The 19162-nt window shown below is 45.0% G+C and overlaps 1 protein-coding gene across 1 annotated transcript in view; it reads right to left on the reverse strand.

Moving 5' to 3' along the window:
- Positions 1 to 19162, reverse strand: part of CLIC4 (chloride intracellular channel 4) — a 312082-nt gene that overhangs the window by 131422 nt on the left and 161498 nt on the right. Inside the window, exon 4 of the mRNA XM_069223930.1 lies at positions 8003 to 8109. Within this exon, the coding sequence (XP_069080031.1) occupies positions 8003 to 8109 (107 nt within the window). The remainder of the gene's footprint in view (positions 1 to 8002; positions 8110 to 19162) is intronic.

Consider the following 19162-nt stretch of genomic DNA (forward strand, 5'->3'; position numbering starts at 1 on the left):
CAGTAGTGCTTATTGAATGTGTGCACTGATGCCCACGTTGCAGCCTGTCCGATGACAAGGACAAGTGCACTGTGTGTCAGTGCAGTGGCAGCAACCTTGGCTCTGGTGGAATGAGAACTCAATCTCTCCAGAGGCTGCTTCCTTGCCACTGCATAGCAAATACAGAGAACTCTCCATCTGGACAAGGTCCACTTCTGCACTTTACCTCTCTTTGCTCCAGAGACCCCCACAAAGAACAGATTGTCCACTCTGTGGTCTTTGGTATTATCTACGTGGAGGTTGACTTCCGAGCCCGCACATGCTATCTGGCATGGTCAACAAGCAAGATGCAGGAAGTCAACAGGGCAAGAAGTTTCAGAGCTGTCCTTACCGAGATCCAGGCTTGAGGTTGAAACATCGGGAATCAAGAGCCCAAGCATCCTGGAATTGTTGATCCAGAGGAAAAAATGAAAATGCAATGTGTCCATGATAGTCCCTTCGCAAAGGAGTCAAGTGTGACTTCAACTGTGAACCCTCAAAGATGTAAGGAGGTTTATCACAATTTAGAGATGGTTTACAACACATTTGGGTGCGCCTTTGTTCAGCAGCTAGTCCATCAAGGGAGGTGAAGAATGGCATTCCCGACCTCCGAAGGTATGCTGCTACTACCATTATCACGTTCATGAACCTCCGAGGGGCACTGATGAGGCCAAAGGGAGGCACAGCAAACTGAAACTGCTCATAGCCTACCCTGAACTGCAGCTATCTTCTGTGGGCCTGCAGGACGGGAACATGGATATAAGCGTCGCGCAGGTACAATACCACCTCCCAGTCTCCTGGGTCCAGGGCAGAGAGAATCTGGGCTAAGATAAGCATCTTCAATTTGCTCTCCTACAGGAAGAAGTTGAGAGAGCGAAGATCTAAAATGGGGCAAAAGTGTCTCTTCTGGGAAATAGCGGGAAAAACACCCAGTTCTGATTTCAGAGGCCGGAAGCCTCTCTATTACTCCACAGGTCAAACAAGCCTAAACTTCTCACAGCATAATGGACAAACAACCTTCCTAGAACCGCTATGATGAAGGTAAATTGGCGGTGTGATGAAAAGGAAAGGCAAGGAGTAGCCTTGGTGTACTATATGCAGGACTCAGTTGTGAGATGGTACTGTTTGCAGCCTGTGGAGAAAATGAGTTATCCTGCCTCCCATAGGGTGGTTGTGTGCCACTAAGGAAAAATTAACATGGCTTTAAGGCTGTTACCAGGGAAGGAGGGGGCTACGGACTGAGCCGTTTGTTGACCTTGCTGGTCTGGACTTTGTCTGCTGGACCCCCCGTTGTGGCCTCAAATGGACTGAGGTACCTGCTGCTGCCGCGGGGTACTATGGTGGTCTGAATGTAAAAACCCTAGCGATGCCTTGAAAGGGATGACACTCCTGGGGGTATTGCCTTGTGGGAATAGAAATGCCAAGAGAGCACACTGTTGCTGTACTCTAAAACACTCCAGGCCAGAGTCCGCCTGCTTGCCAAAGAGATAAGACCTATTGAACGGCATGTCCATAAGTGATGCTTGGACATCACTTGTAGATCTCATCCCTGCATGGTGCTGCAGCACCATGGTAGTGTCCACTGCCCTGCCTTAGCAGTCAGTTTTGTCTAGTCTAGAGCAAATTATGTATTTAGTTGCATCCTGGCCATCCTGAATGGTCTGTGCTAAATATGCCCGGAATTGGGTTGACCCAGCTAGTGGAGGCTTGTACCACTCAGCTTTCTGGAGTACGTTGCTGGGTCAAAAAGGAGCCAACTAGTGACAACGCACTACTTGTTCACTGACTGAAAGGCAAGAGCAAGGATTGCCCCAAGTGTCTCATTAAAAAGAAGCAGGGTCTGTTGAAGAATGCCATGGTTGCAATACCTCTATAAGCACATTCGTTTTTACTTCAACTGAAGGAAATTGCAGGTCTACCACCTCAGCTGCTCCTCTAATAACCATGGCAAAGGACACCAACTCTTCAGTAGGACTGGGGGGGCTACAGATAGTTGAGGGGGTCAACCTCCTTGTCAGGGGACATGTCTAGCCCACTGGCCTTTTGTAAGGCCATTTAAAATGTGTCATCATATTGTGGGGAAAATCCTCCCCACCATCACCCTTATCACTGCCAAATGCAAGTTGGCTCTGGTCAGAGTCTGACAAACAAAGCTGCTGAAGTGGGGGACTACTAGCAAGAGGCATTGTCTTATAGAAGTCCGAAAGGATTGGCGATGGGCTCAGAGGCGGTTAACTTGCATGCAGCTTCTTACAATGTCAGGGCGCATTTGGTTCTGAGTCAGGCAGCAGTATGGGGTGGACCTTCTACACCGGTGTCTATTGCGTCGGGGTTGCCGTCAATGTGGCACAAACTTGCATGGATCGTGGTGCCGAGTGTGGCATAGGGTCTGGATTTGGAGCTGAACTTGAAGCAGGTTCAGAAGGCATAAGTAGCACCGAGGGTGGTCCCAACGACCGAGACAGATCAGGGGATTCTGACGGTGCACCAGAGGGAACCAGCAAGGTGCTGAAGATGTAAACCATGGCTTCTGTAAACACCATGATCTTTTGTGGCATCACTGATGGACCTAGAACCTCGGGCTGCATCAGAATCAGTTGCAGAACCGTTTCCTCTTTAGGCGAGCAGAAACAAGCCTGCAGAGCACCTTGACATCCTCGGAACTTCTCGGAGGGAAAGGGGAAAGCATAGGACAAACCCTCCGGATCTTCTTGTGCTTTTTCTTTGACTTGGACTTACCTACACACTTGGAGCGTGATGAAGATCTGATATAGGACCGTCCATGGGTCCAAGTCCTGGACTTTGAGCAGGAGTGGACTTTAAGCGATTTCCACTAATGTTCCGTGACATACACCTTTGCCCTGTGGTCCCAGATTGCCTTTGGGTTAATTAGGGCACACTCCCCGCACAACTTGGAGCCGTGATCTGGCCCAAGACACCAGAGGAGATGTTTCACAAACATTTGTATGGATCAGTCCCTACAAGGTGCAAAGTCTGTGGTCTTAGGAGGCGAAATTCCCTTACACAATGAAAAATGCTGAGAAAAAGCTTGTCAACTGATGAGAAAAAAAAAAAAAAAAAGAGTACCTAGCTTCAGATCCGCATATGAAGGTATAGAAAGAAAGGAACAGATGTCTGCATGCACTGGTAGCGTCTATATGTGGCTCTGATTATCACCTTCAGTGCAAAGTGGGTAGACGCAGACCCACATGATGCCCCCTACTGGTGCACGGGGTCTATGCTGGATAATCTTCCAGATTTAGTCTGACACCTGGGGATATTCACAAGGTAAGGACTCTGCAGTTAGATGTATTGATCATAAAAATGGATGTTCCTTGCCATCAAAGGTGCTACTGCCATGACTTTTGAAAAAGTTTGAGAAGTGGATTTAAAGAGTGTGACATTCCTACTAATCACCTCAGGTACCTCCTTTGTTTTCTTCATATTGAAATGTTGTTTATTAGGCCTGCAGTGCTCATCCAATTGCTATGCCTGAAATTTGATGGAGGACTAACCGGCAAAATGTTTCTCTTTTTAGCCTCTTGTTGGTCTTGCATAAGTCCAATATAGATGTAAACTCCCTCTTTGAGCTGGTTTGATTGCACACTTTAATAGTACGAAGATTTATTTTTTCAAGGTGACCAGTTAAAACCTTAAGAGTGACTTTGGATGAATCAGCTGTGGTATTGCTTTGAAAAACAGGGAATAGCAAGGCTTTACAACAGTCAGCTCTCATTCGTATTTTGCAATTTTGTCGTCACTCTTCCAGGTGTAAAGATAACACTTCCCACATTGGAGTGGCAAACAGAAAGAGGAGTACTGAGTTGTCACTGGCACTTGTTTGAGGGCTTGCTCTTCAAAGAAGGTTATGATTGAGCCACCTTGTTTTTACAGCCTCTCTACTAACAGATATCTATGACCCTGTTTCTGCTGTTGATGTTGCTGATAGACAGTGAGAGGATTGAATCATCCAAACGTAGTAATGGTAGTCTCTATGCTTGTACTACGACTTGAACTTCTGTTCTGTTTGACGCTCGCCACCTTAAGTGTCTCTGCCTCATTCTTCATTCAGATTATCTCTTTGGTTTACAGTTCAAACAAAGTCTGTAAATGGTATATTCAGAATTTTCAGTTGTGTATCAGACTTCAGCTCAGTGGTGTGCAACCAAGAAGAATGTCTCAAAGTGTCTCTATGGCAGCAATTGGAAGCTAACAATTCTGCAGAGTCTAGTGCCAAACTAATAAAGATTAATGAGATAAAGAAAAAATAAAATAAACTAAAAAGCAAAACAGAAATAAAGAAAAACAAAGAAACAAACAAATAAAATAGATAATAAAAAGATAAGTTATAAATAAATAAAAAGATAAAGAATACATAAATGAGCAAAAAATACAAACAAGAACTTTTTTTTATTTTTTTTAAGTCTTCCTCATTTTATCCTTGATACTAAGAATAAAAAGGATATTTGACCATCCTGAATGAGGCAGAACATAATGACATGATGGAAGGAATAACACAAAATTGTGACACTAAAATACAATTAATTTTAATTACTTTAAAAAAAAGATATCTAATACCAAACGATTAGAGGAAAAGTTTAACACCAACTGGATTCCAACGAAAAAACAATAAATTAACCTTCTCCTCTCAAGCAAGAGATCTATCTCGGATGAACAAATAGAGCCTGTGGACAAGGCAATCAGCTCTCAAGCATGCAAGCCAAACTTTAATATGCCTGCTCCAGTAACATCCAGTCACTGTATTTGAAAAGACTAAGACATAACAATACCTTGACCACTGACGGTCTGCCTACACTGTCAGGTACTTTTCGGTATCTAGGCTCAGTATGACCATGATACCAACACAAAACAATCTGCAAGGAAACATGGTAGCCATACCTTCACTAGCCCTTTCAACCAGAGGTGTGTCAGGAGTGCTGTGTGCTCTAATGTAGGCAAGGAAAATACTCCTTTCCCTTGGATTGGTCATAATAGGTAGTGCAGTGGACCCCTGAAATCACTGGGCCCAGCACCACTTGTCTTGATGTACTAATGATAACTACACCTCTACCTTCGATCAAGCTTTCATCTCCCAAATACCAAAACGGCTAAAAGAAAATTTATGTTCCAGAACTCAAAAAAATGTGTGCCCTAAAAGGTTCTTGTGATTTTTATAATACTACTCTTATCAGTAACAATCTCCAGATTCATGATACTTTACATCTTTTGAGGGACATTCATACTAAAATCAGTATTTTGAAAGAGACAAAAAACTTCATTTATTCCACTCAAGGAAGGAGACACTTTGGAGGTATTCTAGATGAACAGAAAATAAATGTTAATATATAGTAGCTGAAGAAAGAAGGCTACAGGAAAGAATTTGGGAGAACCGCAGTCTCGAATGTTTAGAATCATTGATCTAGATGAAGGCCCCTTACAGGCATGTTTTCAGAGGCATACAAAGAAAAGTAGTATGCGTAAAGCCCACTGTTGTCATGGAATGTTCAGAGATCAAATTACTTCCATTCTTGATTGCACGCTTGGTAATAAGATCTGCTTTGGTGGGTTTCTCTCCTTGCCAAAGCCATGTGTCTATGAGCCTAATTATTTTGGTGCCCTTGCCTGGATGCTACCTACGCTGGGTTGGCTTGAACAAGATTTCTGGTTCAAGGCTCCTTTTGCTTCGCTTCCAGTATATGGATTTTGGTGCATTCTGCCATCAACATAGTGGTACTTGGGTTGCTAAGAGGTATTCTTTCTAAATGGTTTGTCCCTTGTTGGCCTTCTATAAAGGGAGTTATTTGAATATTGCCAGACGGTCTTCGACCTATCGAACTGTCTGCACTCAAACCAGGAACAGCTTCTTCCCGTTGATCTGTCTTAGTTCCTTGGATGTCGATTATGGGTTATGAATCAGACTTGAAATTGGTTCTTTTCCACTTTGGTTGTAGTTAAGTTAGATCCAACTTTCAGCTTCACATGGATTGACAAAGGTTAGTTTCTGTGTTATGTCGAATCCTCAGATCCTATGGGTCTGGTGTATTGCTCTTTGATGATTATGTTTGTTTCCCACAACTTCTCTTTTTATATAAAAGTTTTATTGGCTTCTACATCATATCTCCCTTCCCCCTTTAGGCCCTTCCTTAGGTGTAGCTAGAGGTTGTGTACATGCACTAGGTCTTAGTGTCTCCAGCTTACAGTGCAGGGCTGCTTACATCTATCCTTCATAAGGTGATTTGCCTTAGTAGTCGTGCTTCATATCCTGGTTGTATTTGGGTTTGGATCAGCTATGTCTGATTGTAGTTTGGCATCTTGAGGCAGCCCTTCCTTTGCATTTCTTTCTCCTCTTGAGTGCTGTATTCCTTTGTCCTCTTGGGTCACCTATATTCCTTCTGGTGGCTCTGCTGGTAGTGGGTTTGTACAACCTTCTTTGGTTCAATCTATGATGATTCCACTTCTTGTCTCTCTTCCAGCTTCTGACATTCTCCACTGTGGGTCAAGTTAGATTCTGCAAATGTCTTGATTGTGTTTGGTTCCGAGGATCAGCTATATCCATTCCCTTGCACACTGAAGCTGGCTTTGGATCACTTTGTGTTTATCACTCAGTCCTTATGAACCTTTTCGGCACTTTGTTAGTTCTTTTATGTTTTCTGGCTGGGAGTTGCAGAGATGTCTTTGAGGCCATATGTTAGCTGTCTGGGTGTCTGGTATTTGCTCTCCTTCATTCATCCTCAGTTCTGCCAAGGGTCACTTCTGCTTTTCACATATAAGGCTCTGATGTGGTACTGATTTCTCCAACCACCATATTGATGCTCTGGTATACCTCATAAGTAAGGACTGGGACAAAGAAGAGTGATGCAGAAATAATGTCCTTGCTGTTGTTCACAAAAATCTTTACGATTGCTGTGCCCATCCCCTGCTGTCCAAGCTTCAGGGGCAGCTTGGATATGTCAGTATGATGCTGGAAATGCTGGCTCCTTTAATAGCACCTAGTTGGAGGGGTCGCTGTGGCATACGTTGTCAACATTTTAAACTGGAGTTTTCCTGTCTCAGGTGTGGGAAGCACCTCATAAATAAGGATTTTGATGAGGAAGTGCAGGACTAATAGTCATGAAAATGACCATGAGTAATTAGGGTATTAGTCTACTCTTGTGTATCCTCTTGTTCATTTGACTCCAGTTATTTGAAAGTGGTTTCTTATTTCATGCTGATTAGTGTCTCCACCACCAGGACAACCACTATGGTAGAGATTGCTGCACATAAATATTACATTACATTGAAGCATAGCTGTTTCACACCTTTCAACTAACCTGTGTTTGGAAGGAGACGTCCATCCTGGGTTATTTTACATCCACGCATTCGTCTGCCTCATTTTTTCACCGCCTTTATCCAGGATGCAAGAAGGTTTAATTTATGGGGCTACATTTACCAAGCTTCAGGGGGATAAAAGGCTGAGTAAACTTTGTCACACATTGAACTTGGGACTTACCGATCAATACTTAAAGCCAGGAACATTCAACTCATTGAACTATTTCTTTGGCATGCTGATCATAGTTTTACAGCTAGTAGAAGTATGAAGCACAACAGAGCAACAACTGAATGAATAATGAATGTATAAAACAACTTTGTTAAATGAGGTATATAATGCTGCTCTTCAGCTTAACACTAAATAAATACCACATACATACACACACACACACACACACACTTGAATCAGTTTTTATTCAGTGTGTTTTATATCTACAGATTCCAATATATGCCTGAGAGGTAAAATAATGCCATCCTTGGTTTAAAAAAAAAAAAAAAAACAGATGTCTACTGCTAAAACTAAGAGTCTAACCCGTGCCAAGCTGCTACGGAAGATTGAGAGGAATGGTTGTTCTTAGTATATTCTTTATATTACATTCTTGTACATAACACTGAAAATAAATGATTGGCATGAATTAATGCAAAGCAGAAGAAATGCTGAGGCAGGCATGGTTACCTTCATTAGCTTCTGGCTTAGAATTCTTAATGTAAGCAGAAAATTTGGCAAAAATATCCAATCCTGCAGTGTTTGACTCTGGATGCTTGGCAGAAAGCTTCAAGTACCTAGAGTGAAAAACATGGATCTTGCTCACACAGGACTAGGACACGTATAAACAAATTATTAAATATCTGCATGTCTATGTTTTTTTCAGGTGAATATAAAGCAGCATATCACAGTTATGTAGATTGCAAGCAAGTTAATTTTGTGATTGAATAGTTTCTTACCTGCAACCCTAGTCTTCAGGGGACTCTTCATTTGAATCATAAGCACTGCACAGACTAGCCGACATGTGGGGGATCAAGGACCAATTTTTCCAAAGTCACTATTTGGCTACTTTTTTGTTTTACTTAAAAGGCCAAAATGACCATGTGACAAAAATGTATAATTTAGCAACCTAAAAAAGTCTAGGATTACAGGTAAGAAACCATCCTTCTTCAGGGCACAGAAAGGCTAGCTCATCTGCCAGAGAAGAGAGGAAAGGTATAAAAAAATAAATAAGCAAAGAGATTTCTCAAAGAGTCTTTTCCTACTTCTGCATCTGCCCCAGAGTTCGAAACAGGACAACAGTGTCTTGTAAAGGTGTGAACAAGATCTCCGGGTTGCTGCCTTGCAGATCAAAGAGACTGGAATTTTTTTTTTTTAGTAATGCAGCAGTAGCACCTTTACCTCCTATTGAATGGGCTTTTGGCTTTCCAGGATTTGTTAGCTTCCTGGTAGCAGAGGAGTATGCAATACGCCATCCATCTAGATAAGGATTGTTTTGATTTGGCAAACCCTGCCTGTAATCAGCCTTAGTTTACAAACAATAGTTTAGACTTTCTAAAGTTCCTGGTTTTGTCCAGATAAAACTTTAACACCTTTCTCACATCAAGAGTGTGGCAGAACTTCTCTGCTGGAAAACAGGAATTCAGAAAAAAGGTAAGTTAAATAATAACTTGATTGACATGAAAGTCTGACACCACTTTAGAGAGGAATTTGGGGTGAGTTCTCATCACTGTCCTATGACTGTGGAAAACTGTGTAAGGTTCGTAAAAAAAAAGCCTGAATTTCGCTTTTCAGCCCCTGTATGCAGAGGTTACAGCAACTGGGAAAGAAGCTTTTCATGATAAGAGTTTCAGGGAAGCGTAACGTATGGACTCAAACGTAGAGCCCATGAAACAGGAAAGAACAATATTCAACTCACACAGAGCTGAAGGACTCGAGATGTGAGGATAAACATTCTTACTGCCTTAAAGGAAATTTTTAACTACTGGAATTTAAAAAAAAGGAAATCTTTGAAGGACATTTTTCTGTAGACTGTGACAGCTGGAAAACTGCAGCTTCGCTGTGGCCAATAAAGATGATATGGAAGCACTGCTGTTTCTTGGCAGGTGATAAGATCAAAATTATTCTGAGCACATTAGATGCAGAATCTCTTTCATTTAAGGGAGTAGAACGCTTGCATAGATGGCCTTTTGGCTTATCTGAAACCGTATTGTATAAGATCACTAGCCAAGCTGCTAAATTCAAGGATGCAGTATCTGGCCTCAAAATGTGTGCAGAAGGTCCAGTGTGCATGGCAGCCTCCTGTGTGGTTGTCCTGAGAGGGGGGAGAAGATTTGTGAACCACCACTGGCTGGGCTACTCTGCAGTAATAAGAATAATTCTGGCCTTCTAGTGAGTTAGTTTGATGGTCACTGATGGGAGTAGGAGAATGGGAGGAATGGCGTAAAGAAATTTGCCTGACCGGTTGTTCTATAGGGCATTCCTCAATGTGCCTGGTTGGTAAAACCTTGAGGCGAAGTCTGGGTATTTCTGGTTTTCTCTGTTTGTAAAGCAGTCTACTTGAGGGAAACCCCAGTCGCAAAAGAGGTCTTTCAAAACTGCATTATTAATATTTGTGGCCCTCTTAAATGGTTCTGCCTAGGGAGTCCACTTGCAAATTGTGGATGCTGTAATCCTGAAATTCCTGGATGATAGCAATTTCCAGATTGTGTGAGCTTCCAGGCTCATCACTCTAAATCTCATCCTTCCCTGCTTGTTCATTTAATGCATGGTCATTGCACTGTCTGTATGGACACGGTGAGAATTTTAACTTGAAGAACTGAAGGAAGGTCTTCAGAGCTAGCTGTATCGCTCTGTACACCAGGGAAGAATCATATATCTGTTCCTTTGGAGACTAAGGGGGTCATTCCTACATTGGCGGGCGGCGGGCGCCACCCGCCAAGCGGGAACCGCCAATTGGCCGCTCCGCGGTCAAAAGACCGTGGAGGCCATTCAGACTTTCCCGCTGGGCCGGCGGGCGCCCACCAAGGGAGCGCCCGCCGGCCCAGCGGGAGAGGGCCTGCAACACTGAAGCCGGCTCCGAATGGAGCCGGCGGTGTTGCAGGTGTGCGACGGGTGCAGTTGCACCCGTCGCGATTTTCACTGTCTGCTGTTAGGGGGCCCCTGCACTGCCCATGCCATTGGCATGGGCAGTGCAGGGGCCCCCAGGGGCCCCACGACACCCGTTCCCGCCATCCTGTTCCTGGTGGTAAAAACCGCCAGAAACAGGCTGGCGGGAAGGGGGTCGGAATCCCCATGGAGGATTCGCCCAACCGGGGTTAATCCGGCGGGAAACTGCCGGACCCGGTTTTCCGACCGCGGCTTTACAGCCACGGTCGGAATGGGCAGGGAAGCACCGCCAGCCTGTTGGCGGTGCTTCCGTCATTTTAGCCCTGGCGGTCGCCGACCGCCAGGGTTAGAATGACCCCCTAAGTCTTGAATCGGAAGGGCCCCCCAAAATGATAGAAAGGCATTCTACTAGTGTTTGTGTTAGGATCTTTTGATGAACTCAATCCCTTGTGTAGATTCTCTGGAATATGCCACCAGTTGAGTGACTGCTTTGCATGGCATTGTTAAGGACAGTGTGTCTTCCCATTTGCCTGACAGCTTGTCCCACTTATCCTCCAGAGATTGCTGCAGAGGTCTCATATTCAGGTGAGCATTTGTACTAGGAAGATGCAGTATGCTATTGAGCCTATGAGAGGTGATATTTACCTCACTGTTGGATGGACTGTTTTTTTCAGTATGCAAAATTTCTGAAGGATAGATGAACAGCTCTCTTCCGAAGGAAACACTTTTGTAAAAATTCTCCCACGTAATGCAGGGATTCTACTGGGATGGAAATGGATTTTTCTTATCTTACACGCAGTCCCAATCAATTAAGTGTGACAACAGCTATTTGTAATGCTGGCACATTTGCTGATACGTTGATGATTTGATTAGACATCTCCTAAAAAAGGGTAAATTTGTATCTTCAGCCTCCTGAGATGTGCTGCAATGACCACCATGCATTTTGAAAGGGTAAAGGTTCTTGGTGCAGACGTAAGGAAGAGCTTTGTATTGGTAACAGATGCTTCCCACTGGAAACTTCAGGAATTTGCTGGGTTTTGCAGCTGTCGGAATGTGTAAATTGGCATCTTGCAGATCTGTAGAGCATAGCCAATCTCCCTCATGGAATTGGGGATAGATCTAATGCAGCGCCAACATCCTGAACCTTTGCAAATCTACTTTTTGCTTCTTTCAGATCTAGCATGGGAATGAACTCATTCTTTGGTCCTTTTTTCTTCACTAGAAATAATTAATAAATTACATTTCTTTTGTACGGAGTAGGGATCCTATTTTTGCTAGAGGATGTAGACTACTTGCTGAATAGGGATCCTATTTTTGCTAGAGGATGTAGACTACTTGCTGAAATTGTTCCCAATGTAAAGGGGACGATTTCTTTGGTGGAATTGATGGAGGCAGATACTTAAACCGAGAGAGTATCCATTTAGTAAAATAGTCAATCTCATTTGTAATGCTCTCCCCCATCCCCACAAGTGGCTAACGAAAAAGAGAGAAGTGGAAACTCATTGTTTGCCAACAGTGGCAGTTTTAGTGGCTGGGGCAGACTGGTGGTGACCTCCTCTTTCTCTGGATAGACGTCTTTGGTGTTGATGCCTCTGTTGGTGCAGACGCTGAGGCCAGTAAAGAGTTTGAACCCTCTGTGGATAATCTTAGCAGTGATAGGGTTTAAAGGAATGTTTCCTGTGTTAATTTCTCTTCTCCAATCCAACAGCCCACACAGTATCTAGATCAGTATTCATACAAGACTTCTCGTCATCAGCATGAAATCCAAACAATGTTTTCCCTGAAAACGGGAGATTAAAAATCCTGTTTTTGTGCCTCAAATATAAATCCTGGGAGTCTGAGCCAGGAGGAGTAACGTAAAGCCAAACCATGACAGTATCCATTGGCTACTGTAAAGGATGTGTCTGCTGCAGCACTGAAGACTAGGTTGGAAACTACCATCTCTTCATTTAAGATCTCTTTAAAGTCTTCGCTTTGAAGTTTTGTTCATCTGTCTCTCGTAATCTATTGTACCTCCATCATGGTGTGGAATCTTGAATGAGACTGCCAGGGAGATTGTAATGGTGAAGCTTGACTTTGAACTCGATCTATAGCAACATCTGGAATGTCTTGGTGGAGATGACACCAGAGCAGGTACTTGTGGAGGCCCAGCAGTCATAGCTAGAGGCACTTCACAGGAATTACCAGTGGAGCCGGAGGAGGAGATTTCACAGGTGGCTGAGGAGGTGGAGGAGGAGGCAGTTTTGCAGAGGGTGAATGCTCGAAAGCCGCTCCACTGTCTTCTTTCTACAGTGTAAGAGTGGCTCGTTGGCAAACCACGTCTGAATGTTATGAACATGCTGATGGTCTCCTTCTCAACATCGTTTGTGTCCTTGACGTCAAACCAGTTTTGGACAGTGAGCAAGTAGGTTCTGTACCACTTTTCAACATCGATGTCCTCGACGTTGAAAGGGGATGCTGTTTCTCACCTTTTCTTTTCAGGTCTCACTCTGGGGGAGTCCTCGGAGGGTGAGATAGGGCCACTGGTAGATGGTGCAGCCTCTCTTTGGCCCTTAGATGTTTCTCCAGCCAAGGAATCTTACCTTTTTTGCCTTTCTTCTTGGCCATGTAGGCAAATCTTCTCATGCTCTCCAAGTCCAACAAACATAGGATACAGATCTGGTGAAGGTCTGTTTTGCCCATTTTTCTTCCACAATCTGGGCAGTCTAGAAAAATACTGATTTGCACAAAAAGAAAAATTTCTGCCAGGAAGTTACAGAAAAATACTCTGTCCTAAAGGGCAGAGAGTGAATCTCTTTTAAAAACGTTCTGAAGTGACTTTAGCAGAAAACAATACTTAAAAAATGCCAAGATCTGTGTTAAAAAATCCTGCCTGCCAGAGCTATAACAAACGGATTTAGTCTCAACTGTCACCTACAGGCTATGCTGGTACACTGGAGGCCAATGTGTCCTCAAAGGCGCAGTCTTTGTCTTTCCTACATTGCTGCAGCTTTTTGCTATATCTTACCCTATCATTCACTTTAAAAGAAAACAAAAAGGCTTTGTGAAGGTTTGTTTTAAAAAAAATAACTTTTCTTTCATTTGGTGACTTTTTAAGGCTTATGTATTTTCCTTCATCTTTTACAGTAAATTAAAGAAATTGGCAACATAGGCCCTCATTATGTCAATGGCGGTAATGACCGCTTACCACTGGGGCGACGGCTGCCAAAACACCGTCGCTGCGGCTACCTACCGTCCGCCATATTATGATGGCGGTGGACAGCAGTAAGGAGGCGCTGCTGCCAGCAGCGCCACGCCAGTAGACCGCCGCAGACCGTATCATGACACGACACATGATACTGTCTGGCTGTGTTCTGCTGGTAGGCACTGCTGCTGGCAGCAGCGCCACGTCCCGTCTCCTGTCAAAGGACCCCCTGCAAGCAGGTAAGTCGGGTGCTCCGACAGGGGAGGGGGCGGGGGTGTTTGTGTGTGGGGGATGTGGGTGTATGTTTCTGTGTGTGTGCATGTGGGTGTGTGGCGTGTGGAATGCGTGTGTGCTTGTATGTATGTCAGTGGGTGTGGATGTGTGTGAATGGATGTATGCATGAGTGGGTGAATGTGGGTATGAGGTGTGTGTATGTTGGTGTGTGAATGTGCGTGTATGTCGTGGGGGGTTCTGGAGTGGGAGGGGCAGGGCTCTGGGGAGGTGAAGGGGGTCGGGGGAGACCCCTATCAGTGACAGGGAAGGAATTCTCTGGCTCAGATAGTGCCTACCGCCATGGTTTTCGTGGAGGTCATGAAGCCACGAAAACCATGGCAGTAGGCGGGGTCATAATCCCGCGGGTGGGACAGTGACAGCTGCCTGGTTAGACACTGAAGTCTCCAGCCCGGCGGCTGTTACCGCCCTGGCGGACAGAATGGTACATTGGCAGTTTTGCTTGAGCCAAACCGCCAATGTCATATTTTGGGGAAGAGTACCGCCAGCCTGTTGGTAGTACTTTTTGCCAAAATACCGTCGTCCACCAGGGTCATAATGAGGGCCATAGTCTGTTCCTAGGTAGCTAAAGTATAATTTTGCGTCACATGTACTTCCTGGCCTTTCCGAAGTAAGGCGAAAATACTACAAAACTGTGACTTTGAAAAAGCATTCCTGGATCTCAGAGACTATTCAGTGGTTATAATTATCAACAAAGATTCCCTGAAGGAGGACTAGGAATATGTAAAATCATTGATTCTGGTTTAATGCCTTGAGAACCAGATATAAGCTTGCACCCCTATGTGTGCAAGTAACAGCTGAGATTTTCTGAAGCTACCCATACATAACTGATAATCTTGTGAATGACGTCGCGTGTACGGTAGATCTTTAACAAAGCAGTTCAAGCTATACATTTCCTATAATGTAATGCAGAACATACTAGAGTTAAAAAAAAAAAAAAAAAAAATGTTCCAGCCACTAGAAAATAAAATTGTTGTTTAATTTCAAGCACTTGTGGTGCGTGGGAACTAGATATCTCCTGAAATGTGAACCCATTAAACAATTTGTGAATTGTACACACTGCACATGCCAATTAAATACCGATGTAGACATACATTTTGTTATATTTGTGTCTGAAACTAATTTTCCGTTTATCAAGATCTTGTATATCATGGAATCACTTATGAGGGCGTGGCCAAGCGTCAATGGACTAAGATGCAAACCACCAGAGCTCCCACCTGAGGACCCCCATCAAGATAAATCCTGCTAATACTTACTGGCCTCGGATTCGGCTAATGCGAAGTGACCATTCCCATGTGAGGCTGTGCTACTGAAAGAAACCGCAGCTGCTCACACTCAGATGCCCACATGAGTACTGGAACTTTCAGGCACGGAGGCAGGTGCGGGGCATCTAGTATCACACATCCCTCAGGTTTTAGTATGCGTGGATTCTCTTGCGAATGTTTGAGTTTTGAATGTGAGTTTGGATTGGGGGGGGGGGGGGGGGGGGGTGTTTAGTTGCCTACTTGTCCTGGGGCGTGAGAGTCGGGAGGAGTGCTGTCTGTTGGTAGTTTGGGACTATGTTTGACTCAATCCATTGTGTTTTCCAGTTATGTCCCAGTCCTGGGCGAGCATGCCTTATGGTGCCATCAAGGTCAGACGGTGGTCAAGGTAGACTGTAACTCAGTGCGATGGCGACCACCCTGAATATTAACTTCATATCCTAGAACATTTGGGGGATGAATAGTATGACCAAACAATACAAAGTCTTTTCATACCTCAAGAGATGGGGGGTCCACACTGCACTACTGCAAGAAACACACCTAACAACTAAGGAGGCGTTGGCATTACAGAGAAGATGGAGAGGTCAGGCCTACTACACTACTTACTCAGCTTATGCAAGAGGGGTGCATATCTGGGTGTGGCTGGGAGTCCTCTTCCTACACACTGGGAACTCAATAGACCCTGTGGTCTTTTTAGTGGTAGTGATGGGTAGGCCTGCCAGCCGGGATATCATGATTATTAATGTATATGCCCCGAATGCGGACCAGAGCACCTTCATGGGAACTTGTCCAGGATGTTGCCCCTCCGTCCTGGTGCAGTCTGTCATTATGGAAGGAGACTACAACTGCGTGGTAGACCCCTCCCTAGATCGCGCCCACCCCCACTTAGGGACTCCCCAGTCACAGGACAACTCACTCATTTACAGACTGGCAGACTAAATAGTGGCTGATTGATACCTGGCACCACATCCACCCACTGTTGAGAGAGTACACCTCCTTCTCTGGGCTTGATGAACACCACGTGTGCTTAGATGTGCTCCTTTGGACCCAGACATACATGGTTCAGTACAAGAGTTGGAATATCTGTCTAGAACCATCTTTGATCATAATCAAGTTCTCCTACGTCTGGGATGGGAATGAAGGCGACCCTGCATCCCTACATGGCGACTGAAACCGAAATCCTTAGAGAATGTGTTTTTTTGAGACACCATCGGGGGCTGCATTGGAAAATATGTTGAGGACAATACTGGCACAGCGTCCTCCCCAATGGTGGAGTGGGGCTCTTTTAAGATAGTAATCAGTGGGAAGTGTACAGTATAGCAAAAAACAGTGAGGGTAAGGCACTCTTCACTTTGTGAAGTCATGACATCAGAGGTACAACTGAGAGACATTAAGAAGCGCAGACCAGGTCACCCAGAGATGCACTAGGTTCTATTAGATATCAAAGAGCGGCTATAGGAGCAAGTTGAAAAACTAGGATGCTTTTGCTACAGGGAATATAACTACGTTCGCACACAGAACGGAACTGAACCGGATGGCTATTAGCCTGGCTTACTAATCCTGCTAAATGGGGCTCAGTCATTGTGAAACCTGAGACAGATGAAGGGGCTCGGCTCTATACACAAGCATATCTTAACCAGCATTTCCAACACTATTATGCTTGCCTCTACACGAGCGCAACCGGACACGCAGAAAACACCATTTGGGAATTCCTGACCCCAATACTGTTGTCGGCCCTCACACCTGAGGAAGCGGAGGAGTTGGGGGGATATCCCACTGCAGGAGCGATGAAGAATATGGCAAGGAGGAAAACACCTGGAACAGATGGGCTCCCAGCTGAATTTTACACCACGTATGCTGACATACTTGCCCCCAAATTGGTAGAGCTTTACAAGACTGTCAACGTCTTGGGCCATCTTCCGCCTTCCACTGGGGAAGCTCTAGTGGTTCCATGCTTAAAACGGGGAGACCTGCACATGACTCTACAGCATATACCACTGTTGATGCTTAACAGCAACTATAACGTCCTTAGCTGGGTCCTGGCCACTAGGCTCCTCCCCTTCATGGCCAAACTAATCCACCCGGATCAAGCAGGGTTTATTTCTGGCCTCAACACAGAGATTAAAATCAAGAGACTCTTTAGCTTGCTGGAGGCGACACTCATGACAAAGGGGAACCTGCAGTGTCCGCAGTCGATATAGAGAAAGCCTTCGAAAGGCTACAGTGGGACTTACTCTATACTGTGAAGGAGCTCTTGCGGTTAAGGTGAGGGTTCCCGGCCTAGACTGGGCCCCCAGGCCCGAGTGAGCACAGGTAGCATTATCTCAGAGGGATATAACGTAGGCCGTGGAACCAGACAAGGCTCCCCCCTGTCATGTTTACTTTTTGCACTAGTAATGAAACTACTAGCTAGCTTTGCTAGATCAGGGGACAGATATCGAGTAATATTGGTTGGTGATCAGCAGTATTACCATGCTTAGCATGCTGGTCACCTCTTACTATTTCTCTGAGACACAATGGCTTTCTTAGAGGGGCCAAGTGCTTACTTGAAGACTTTGGTGTGATAGCAGGACTGAAGGTTGATTGGCAGAAATCGCACATGTTCCCAATGCCTGCATATCGCCGACCCGCTTAGGGACTAGGGGGTGCTGCAATAGGAGCCTTTATTCCCGCAATATCTGGTGGTAAAAGTGTTCCATGACCTGACTGACTTGCTAGACAGGAATGTTAGGAAAGTAGTTTGCATGCTTCGTGCATGCACTGACTTCTGGAAGAAGCTTCCCCAGTCTGTGGCAGGATGGACTGCTCTTCTTAAAATCGTTGCCCTCCCCCGACTGTTGTACTTCATGACTCTACTTCTCTGGATCCCTCAGGTGCTGTTCGGGAACTGGATTCCCTCATTATTGTCTTTATCTGGAGAACAAGCTGTAGGAAAGTTGCCCTCACGACATTACATCAACCTGTGGGAAGGTAACGTATGGCTGTCCCTGAGAGTGAAAGGTACTACCTCGAGGCGCAGCTCCAGTGGATCGCTCATTGGCTGGTGGGGAGAATGACCCAAGGGCGTGAGATAGGACAGTCTGTACCTGACCTACACCAACTGTTTGGAGTGTTCCTGCAGAAGATGCAGCAGAATTCAGAGTGTTGTTGGGTAAGAAGTTTACAAAACACTCAGACGTGGGTCCCATACTTACCGGACATGCCCCTAGAAATATTGCAGGTGCTCCCACACAATGCCGGATTTAAAAAAATCTATTTCTATATCCTACACAAGGCATACCTCACCCCAGAGAAAATAAACAGGTATTTCAATGCAATCCGCGCGGCGTGTCCGCAGTGTGGTAGGGCAGAGTTCTTCAACATGCTGTGGAATTGAATATCGCTAGCACACAACTGGGAGGAAATAACTCACACACTTGCAGACATAACGCTAAGGGTGGTCCTCTGCACCCCAGTATACTGTCTTTTGAGCTGGTTACCCCACACTGCGAAAACCAAAGTGACCAGTAGATTTCAGGACCTAGCTTTTATTTTAGCGAAAAGGGAAATCACAAGAAATTGGAAAGCTACTAGGGGCCATTGAGCTGCAACCTGGCACAAGGAGTTAGAGAGATGGGCAGGATATAAGAGGAAAGTGCTGCTTCGGGAGGCCAGGCAGGGACGGGGCTCCATGGAAATGGCCAGGATCTGGGAGGCATCAGCTGACAACTGAAGGGTCCGTACCCCCTTCACAGGCTGTGTCCTCTGGCAACCCAGCAAGCTCTAACCCCTGATTGTTATGCCTACTGGGATTACAATTCCATCCACTGCTATGTGTACACTAGTGTGTTAGCTTCCGGAAATGGACTACAGTGGACTTGTATTCTTAATCAGCTGGGTGCGCCAACCCATACTGGGACATGTGAATGTATTAGTTGGGCCGATACATGGACGAAACTTGGAGTGGTGGGCTATAGTTGTAGAATTGTGGGTTATGACAGATAAATATGCATTGGTGGTGTACTA

The sequence above is a fragment of the Pleurodeles waltl genome, chromosome 3_1 (genome assembly GCF_031143425.1).
Source record: "Pleurodeles waltl isolate 20211129_DDA chromosome 3_1, aPleWal1.hap1.20221129, whole genome shotgun sequence".
Taxonomy (NCBI): domain Eukaryota; kingdom Metazoa; phylum Chordata; class Amphibia; order Caudata; family Salamandridae; genus Pleurodeles; species Pleurodeles waltl.